The sequence below is a fragment of the Lathyrus oleraceus genome, chromosome 4, assembly GCF_024323335.1.
Source record: "Lathyrus oleraceus cultivar Zhongwan6 chromosome 4, CAAS_Psat_ZW6_1.0, whole genome shotgun sequence".
NCBI lineage: Eukaryota > Viridiplantae > Streptophyta > Magnoliopsida > Fabales > Fabaceae > Lathyrus > Lathyrus oleraceus.
In genome coordinates, this window is record NC_066582.1 from 7,308,658 (window position 1) to 7,318,340 (window position 9,683).

A 9,683-nucleotide genomic window follows, 5' to 3' on the forward strand; every position below is an offset into this window, starting at 1 on the left:
TAAAGACAATAATAAAACCGGAAATAATATATTTTCCGCCAAAAAAAATCATTCCACTCACCAACCTTATAGAAACATATTCCACTACTCATAAATTCAAAAACCTCTTATCACTGCCATCACAGAACCACATTTCACACCTTCACTACCTCCAAAACCAGAATTTTGAAAATGCCACTAAGAGTAGAATAATTTGATACATGGGGATCGATTTCAGGGACAATAACCAAAGGAAAAGGTTCGAAGCACTTGCTCAGAGGGACATGACACCGACCAGTTATGTCGATGACTTTTGTCTTAGAGCCTTAGGTTTATACAAAAGGGTGCATTGGATGTTTGATAAGTTAGGTTGGAGTCATTTTCTAACACTGCAGCACTCCACTTATGAGAGGCTCACACTTAAGTTTCTCAATTCATTTGAGTATAAGTATCGTATAAGACATAATATGTTATGGTAGGACTTTCTTTAGGTTATTTAACCAAGATTTTAAATTTAACCATACTGAACTACATAACATGTTGCAGTTTCAAAACCACATTGTTGCTACCAGCATGGTTCTTATAGAGGGGCCTTGGCAGTTTCACTGGATTTAAACTCTTGTCTAGCACAAAAATTGGTTAAACTGAGACGCCCAAACAATATTTTTTGATGAATAGAAACAATATGGTGAGAAGTATTGTATTGTTGAATATGGAAATCACCAATGTTCAAGTTGGGGAACTGGTTATATCCCCTGGTTGCTCGTGAGGGTGCTGATGCAGAAGAGGACGGTGGGGATACTGGCATGGAGATGGATCGAAGAAAGCATCCTTCTATGTCCCATTTATCACATTCCCATTCGTACTCGCATATGTCCCTTCATCCACACCAATCTCCCCCACCATATTAGCACCACACACCACTCATTCCCCCATATATGCATGCTAGTTCTTCTGTAGGTCACCCATACGATTATAATAGCAGTGTTAAGTATAAGCTCAATGCTTTATGCCATGAGGTTTCCGAGTTGCGACTTGAGATGCAAGCACGCAATGATCGGGATGTGAAGCACAATCACGTGATAAACGTGCAAATAACACGATTCAAGACATGTACTTATGGATGCAACAAAACACCAGCATGAGCCCACACTACAACTCTGACAATGATTGATCTCGCTATAGGTATTATCCTTCCTTTCTCATGCTTTTATTTTTTTACATTGCAAACAATGTAAGATTTATGTGTGGGGGAGGAATTTCCCCCTTTTTTTAGTTTAGATTTATTTGGTTTCTAGTTTAGGATTTTTCTGCTTTCTAGTTAGAATTTATTTTCTTTTTACTGTTTTATTGTTATGTTATTGAGTCTTTTGCATATGTTGTTGAGTCTTTCTGTGTTTGATTTATGCATGTGTCATCCCTACTAATGTGAAATTTAAAAAAATTCAAGAAAAGATTGTGTGATAGCGTGTTAGGAAAGTATATCAAATCCAATCGCAAAAAGGCTAAGGTTAAGGAAATCATCATATTTTAACAAGTATCGTATTGTCCGAACACCTAAAAACCTCCCAAATTTGGATATCAATTTAAATATCAATTGTGTCATAATCTCAAAAAAAAATCGTAGTAATCCTCAAGTAGTTTATCTGTCCAGTCAGACATATTTTAAATTCACACACTAAGTTGGTCAACTGATGACAAATTTGATTTTTTTATAAATAAAGTGAAATTAAAGGGCGGTAAAAGGAAACTACGCCTATTAAGTTGGATAACCCTCATCCAATTACTCAACCCAATAGTGGTTGAACCCCAACGTCCAAAGAAAACATGTGCATCTTGATCAAAATTTTAGTTGTAAAACATGAATAATAAATAAAAACGCTTTCTGGTCTTCCTACCATGTGTCTGATGATCATATGTATATTTAAATGCCTTAATGTGTCTTAAATGAAAACGGATGAAAGAAATAGGATAGTGAGACTAAGGTACAGAGCTATTATTTAAGTCAGTGTCATAGGAGGGAGTCTTTAGTAGTCTGTAGCGCATGGTTCGTGTTCTTACAATGCTTATAGCGTTATTATGAGTATCGAAAGAATTGACATTTAACCTACGGTTGAACTCGCGTATGAGTACTAACGTTGTTATTTTTATAAATATTTCCCATATACATTGTAGCATTTTCATTTTCATTGTGCAACCAAAGTTACTTGAGGACAAACAACGTTTAAAATGTGGGAGAGTTGGATAATATGCATTACAAATATGTTAATACAATATTCCTCAAATATAGTCATCAACGATATCTTAAATACTACATATAATACCAATTGGGTGTTTGTGAAAATGATCGAGTGTTCTTCCGTATCGTCTCCCTTGAGAAAGTTGAACCGTGTATGACTATGTTTAAACATTTAGTATGGAGACTACTCCACTGTTTTAGATAGCATTAGTGAACCATCCATCTTTTGAAATTTGTAGGATGATTATCTTTTTGTCGTTCATACATTTGAGCAGCCCTTCATGATAATGGAAAAATTTAAAAATAAAAATTAGAAGCAATCTAAAATAAGAATAAAAATAAAATTGTTAAGTATGAATCATATATCTTCCTCTAAGATATCTCTAATCACATGCTCCTTGTAAAAACACAGTACAAATGTGTCATACAAGCCTCGCCTCATGGATATTCTTCAACCTGCAACTCAGGAAGATCTTGAAACTGAGGTTGTGGCTCAAGTGCTCCAAGTGCTCCAACTTTGTGTGTATGTGTGTTACGCTCACACTCATACCTAACAGAGGGAGTAATTGAATATTGGTTTCCCCTAGTGTAAGTCCTCATCATATTGATCATTTCCATAAAGAAAAAGTGTCTGGCTAACTTATGCTCTTGGGACACAAGTTAAGGTTACTGCTATTGAAAATTTTGTGTGGAATAAAATAAAATTTTAAGTTTCAAGAAATCAAATGCACGCATTCTAAAAGAATATTTCTATAAAGATATCATTAACTTGTGACCTTAGGGCACATGATAGCATTTGCCAAAGAAAAATGTAAAAATTAGTCAATTTGACACAAAATTTCATAAAAGTTAAAATTAGCATGTGATATGTCATGGTTCAAATTATGGAATCTAAATTATTATTTGGGGATGTGTTCAGTTTGTATAATCTGAAATCGTGCTCTGATGTTGATGTGTTTCCACAATGTATAGCTTGAACTTTCCTAGTAACCCAGAAGAAGAAAAAAGTCATGCATTCAATCAAATAATTAAATAAATTTGTGCTAACTTGTTTCAAAATAAATAGATATGTGATGATTCGAGCAAAATGCAAATGTTTGAAATGTTGGAGTGAGAAAAAGAAAAGGGGGCTCGTGACTTAAAAGGGAGTTTCAAATTTTTGCTTTCGAAACTTTAAAAGCAGTATAGTTTTGAAGCATTATATTATTGAATTTTATTGGATTTAATGAAATGCTTATATTCAATGTTTGTTTAATAGATTCACAACACATTCAAAATTAAAATCCAAAGAATTTCAGTTAACATTATCATCGCCCATCCTCCCAAATTATGGCAGCACTCTTCTTCATATAAAATGTAAATAGAACATCAATATATATCTTCTAAAGTAGAAGAATTTAGAATACGCTGCAATCTCTCTCGTAAATTCCAAATTCTGATGTATCTCATTTCGGATACAGCAACTCCCTAATACAGTTTCCCAAGGAACCCAATTGCATTTTCAAAAAATTTGGTCTCAATTTAACAATTGCATAAACATTTCCTCTTCTTTAAATGTTGTTAGACATAGAAAGGTGAGGGCATGGTGTACATGAGGGAAGTGACTTCCATACAACATTTAGCTGCCAAGGTTTGAGTATTTGGGGAAACAATATAATGAGAAAACTTGGAAATTGACTCATTCCAAAAACAAAGATAGAGATGAAATTGCCTCATTCCATTCTAGCTAAAACGAAAAACGGACTTTTGATCAAATTGATCACACACTACTCTATGGTGTACTCTGCAGTTATAAATGCACAAAGACAGTCCTTTTTTGTAGCTACTACAAAATAAACTCACAAAATGTGTTAAATTTCAACAGGACTCAAATGCCCTAATGTTGTCCAATTTTCCTAACATGTCACACCAAATTAACAGGTTCATTACCATGGCAACACTGGTTTCACCCTTTCCTGAGACCCTATGGACTTCCTTGTTAATCATAAAAAGCAAGCATCACTCAAATAACACCAACACAACACCAAACAATGACCCATCATTGCCAACTACCCATCCACCTCAAACATAAAACATCAGCAGGTTTGAAGAAAAAAACAGTGCTCCATCCTTGAAAATTCAAGGTCATCATCATCAGGCCTTATAGTTAGTTAAAACATCAATAACAATAATAATAATAATAAGATAGCAAGAAATGAAATGAATATGTAGATGCACCACACAGTAGTCAATAAAACGAACTTGAATCAACCATCATAGTGACGTTTCAAAATTTCTTAACAGTTACAAATAAAAAGTCAACAAAATAAATCATGGAAAATTCATCCCTTAACAACATCAAGAAAATCACACAGAAAGAGCTCTCAATTTCCTCAAGCGCTTGACAGATGGTGTACCAATTATTGTCCTCCGGACCTTCTTCAGTTTCACCTTTTTGGTCTGGGAAGACATCTCCCTGATGGGACCTGGGGGAACGCCCTTTTTGAGCGCACTTCCTCTTGGTGTAACAGAGGGAGGAATTCTCAAACTCTGAGGAGGTAAAGGACTGTGTGGCTTCCATACCAAGTTATTTTTCATGGAAAATCTTACCCTCTTCAAACTTTTCTCCACACTCTTACCTACTGCAGAGTCTTCAGCATCTCCACCATTCAATTCAAGATCCTGAGATATCTTTCCTTTAGAACTCTTAGATCTTTTTCTCTTCTTAGATACAGTTTCAGTAGCTCTCGGTGTAACGCATAAACTTGCATCACCGTCATCCAAACCTGCTTCCGCTGCAACCTTCTCAAACTGCTTTTGGAGATTTGAAATCACAGTCTCGGTCAAAACCAACTCGTTGTCAACCTCTTCAACAATCAATTTTCCACCATTTTCAGTAGGAACATTCTTATCCCCGCTCTCGGCAGAATCCTTATCTTTCTTCTTCTTCTTCTTACTCTTCTTTTCCTTCTTCACTTTGTCAACAGATTCTTCCTTATCCTTCTTGCATTTCTTCAGCGCCTTACCATTAAGAACAACATCAGCATCAACCTCAACAACAGGAACTTCCTCCTCATTCCTTGCAACAGAATCTGGAATGGAAAACTCAAACCCTGAAATAACAGCATCCTTCTCCAGCTTCAAAAACTCGCGATGCAGTTCAAACAAAACCTTTCTATTCCCCTGAACACAATCAGGAGCAGAAGCCAACTCAAACAACTTCGAACCAAAACCCATAGCCAACGCTATTGTCCCCAAATTCACAACATCAACATTACCATCACCACCTTCCTCCCCACTCTTCTTAACCTCCAACAACCTCTTCCCATTCCTCAACAACACATCAAACAAACCACTCTTAATCTTCCCTAGCAAAACCTTATCAGGCAATTTACCCATCACAGTAAAAAACGGCTTAAAAAGCACTTCCAAAACATCTTCCTTAACTGGAAGAAAGGGCGTAAGCTCGTCGAGAAAAATCGAAGCAACATGATAATTAACACCATTTCCCTGCAACAACTTATCTTTCGAACCAAAAGTAGCATCATCCAAACAATTCATAATAACCTTCACAAATTCCAAATCCCATGAATTCGTATTAATTAAAGAAAAAGTCTTGGAAACGAATCTACGAATCAGAAGATAGAACTTATCTAACCTCAACGCATCGATACCAGACCATTCGCGACGCATGGTGATGAAGAAAGTGGAGAAATACTGAACGGAAAACGAAGGATGGAGTATCAAGAGAAGCGAAGAGAGTCGATCGATGAGTTCGGCTTGAACAAGAGGCTTATCGGAGTGCCAAACGCAGTAGAAGAGACCTTTCCAGAGCTTTTTGGCGTCTTCGTCGGGAAGTGGTTGAGATTGAGAAGGAAGCCATGATTTTAGGAGAAGACGGAGAGCTTTTTCACGGGAAGATTTCTGAGAAATGGCTAGCTGCTTTATGATAGAACGGCCGAGTTCTGATGAAGCGTTGTTCGCCATTGATGCCGCCGAGAAGAAAGTGAAAGCTAAACCCTAGAAATAAGGTTGATAATATATTACTAGATAGTTAGGGGTGGAAATATAAAAACGAAAAGAGTTCAACTTGCCCGTAGCTATATGCACATAAATACTTTAGTTAATTTTATTTATTTAAAAATTCATCAACCAATCACCAAAATAGTTTTAAATATGAGTTTAATGTACATTCTGCAAAGGAATTTTATCCGTGGTTTCAAACCATCCAAATTGTTTTAAAATTTTAATATAATTTGGTAGAATGTAAGTCGGATTTATATTGTCAGTGTATTTCCTAATTTTTTTTTAATATTTTATTAACGTTTAATATTATATGGTTATATAACAATAGAAAATTATTGATTCAAATAGTGATCCTATTATATATCATGAGTATCGATTTGATACACTAAACAAAAAAAATAAAGGAATAAAACTAGCAAAAGAAGGGAAAATCCAATGAATAACTCGTTTAAATAAATATTCAACGTACTAGATCTCATTTTGATTGAACATCAACAAAAAAAAGAATTCCCAGGAAAAAAAGAATCAAGAACACCCCATCGTATGACCTAACACAAAATCCCTAGCATGACGTCTCCATCACATATCTCTGTCCAAAGATAAGTCGTTCATTGGATAACAAAACACCATTATATCTCATAAATAAATAAATAAATATCTCCTTCCTCTCATATCCTAAACCATAACACCATCATCTCACATACCAACTTCACTAACTAACTAATTTTGTTACTCAAAGATAGTAAACATCCTTGGGAACATAACTTTGAGAGATGTGAACTCAACCCGCAAGTCAGAATAGAAAGAAGTGTGGAGACTAAATCTCATTTTCTTACTAATATTGTCTGAAAACCTGTAAGTGGAGTTAACTTCTTTGGAATCAAGGACATAGACTCATTTCCACCACCTGGATATAGAACAAAAACCAAAAGTTAATCCCATGTAAGCTATTGGTGCATAACTAATGAAATCAAGTGACTTAAGTTATTCTAAGTCATATATGGACTGTTTGGATTGAATTTGAAGTTTGGAGCATTCTACCTGAAGATTTCAGGCTGGTCATTACATGTGTTTTTGCTTCGTTTTTGCCCTTGTATTTGGGCATTTTTTGTTTCCTTGTCTTGAATTTGTAATGGCTTTAATAATTTTGTCTATTCCTCTGGCATCCTGCTCAAACAATTGTCCTTTATTTGTTGACAATTATCTTATCCTGATCTAATGTGCATATTCTATCATATTAACCTCTATGCTGACTGACCAATATTTTTTAGGAAGACCTTTGTCAAGTTATGGTAAAAAGGGGGAGTAATAGTGTATAATGTAGTAGTGTGACTATACTGACTTTGTGATGTTATGATATGTGTGGTATTATCTTGTGTGTCGACATAGTAGAGCATCTGACCTAGCATCTGTGTGGCCCTAAACCTTGTATGTTGATTTGTATTAGTAGTAACTTCTAACCTTTGACTACTGACTATTAATTATGTGTACATGCGTGACTATCTCATCTTGAATGATTGCATGTTGAGTGTTTATGGAGCATTGTATGTACATGCATGACTATCCCATCTTGAATGATTGCATGTTGAGTGTTTATGGAGCATTGTATGTAGAAAACTCATAATAGTGTGTGTATATGTGCGTGTAACTATCTTGTGATTTATAAATTATGCTCTGTTATGTGTTGCTTTTGTTGTTGTTGTATGCTCTGACGTTTCGAATTTGGTTTTTCAGCTACTGTTGTTATTCGTCTAGCTATATCTTGATACCTAGCTACTTTTCTACTTGAAGAGTTATTTTGTCAAAATTTGCCAAAAGGGATGTTATTGATTCTTTTGGGATTGACTGCATTATGCAAAATAACGTGGAGTTTGCTCAAGCTTGTTCTGGTGCATAAGGGACACATGTTGAACACGATGTTCCAACATGTGTATTGTAACATCTAGTCTCGGGCAACACACATATGGTATTGATGTTTGGTTTAAAATTATTCTATCCAAAATTATCTCAGCAAAGAAGATCTACATGTCATGACGAGGAGTTATTTTAGATGTATTGGTGCAACATATGAAACACGACGTTCTAGCATGTGCAATGCAATATCTGGCCTTGTCAGCAAGCCATAAGGGATGTTGTTTGGTGCATATTTTCTTATCGGATTTCAATCAAGTTTGTTGCAGATTTGTTAGCAATGTATGGTTGATTTGTTTGACAGCGGTCGAAGATCAAATCAAATTTAAATGGAGATTTGAATTTGAATGTAACAAAACATATTTTTGGAGAGTTTTATGGAGCAATCAATTCCAACAATATTCTCTATTATTCTAGACGAATTTAAATCAGAGATCCATAAGGAAAAATCCCATAAGACATTATTCTATAAGGAGACTCAATTCTCATGTTTTAGTCAAGAGTTTTGTACACAAGATTAAGTTCTTGACGTCTAGGGTTTGTGAGCCTTGTCTTTCTTGTATTCCACACTAATGTCCTCATAAGGATTAATGTTGAATCTTTTATTATACACCACTCTATGTTTTAGTAACTTGGCATAGTTGTTGGTTTGTCTTAGTTGAGTTGTAAATTCAACAATTTAGACTTGTTAGTGAGGTTGATCACTAGGGGTTAGTGGTTGAAGAAAATGAGCAGGTTCTCATATTTAGGGGATACTTAAATAAAAAGTCACTAGGATCAAAAATAGGCATAGAACTTCATAGGATTTTGTTAGAATATTATAAAATATTTTATAATATCATTTATATTAATTTAGAGTATCTTGGATTATTTCTTAGTATTAGATTTGATTATAGTTATTATTATCAAGATTTGTTCTTAATATATGATTAAGTCTATGTATCCTATAAATATGAAATAGTATTAAGTCTTTTGTATAAAGTCAATAGTAATTATCAATAATATTTTTCTCTCATTTTTTACACATTATCACAAATTCAACATGGCATCTAGAGCTTGGTTTGATTCTCCTTGAACTAATTGTTGCCTCCGCTATTGAGTTCCCAAAAATTTGGGAATGTGTTTGTTTTGATTTTATAAGGATGAGTTTATTGAAGAAGAAGAAAATTCTTTTGTTAAATTGCTAATTTGTTCTCAGATTGTCTCCAACTTTTGTGTGCATGAAGATCGAGATTGAATTATATATGATTTTGGTTGACTTTCTCCCTATTGGTTGATTCCTCCTCCTAATTGGTTCTTCTATTTGGTTGTTTTTCTCTCTCCATTGGTTCTTATGTTTTTTACTCCTTTCCCTATTGATTGATTATGTTTGGTTTTGTTAAGTTTGGATTGAATTATATTGGTTCGATTTGAACTGATTTGATTTGTTTACTTTAGTTTGCTTCAATACGTTTTGATCAAATTGATTTGGTTTGATTTGATATGGTATGATTGATTTTATTCAAATTGATATGTTTCAATTTGGATTAATTAAGTTTGATTTGGTTTG

General features: G+C 34.5%; 1 protein-coding gene across 2 annotated transcripts; it reads right to left on the reverse strand.

Annotated features, from left to right (window-relative positions):
* Positions 1-4,442: 4,442 nt before the first annotated feature.
* Positions 4,443-6,288, reverse strand: LOC127138314 (uncharacterized). 2 transcript variants are annotated; one of them, XM_051064732.1, is made up of 2 exons: positions 5,856-6,288; positions 4,443-5,764 (listed from the first exon to the last, which is right to left on the reverse strand). In XM_051064732.1, the coding sequence occupies exons 1-2, from the start codon at positions 5,877-5,879 to the stop codon at positions 4,565-4,567; spliced, it is 1,224 nt and encodes a 407-aa protein (XP_050920689.1). In that variant the 5' UTR covers positions 5,880-6,288; the 3' UTR covers positions 4,443-4,564. The 2 variants fall into 2 exon arrangements, with proteins under 2 accessions (XP_050920689.1, XP_050920688.1); XM_051064731.1 differs by having other exon boundaries at positions 4,443-6,288.
* Positions 6,289-9,683: the final 3,395 nt, after the last annotated feature.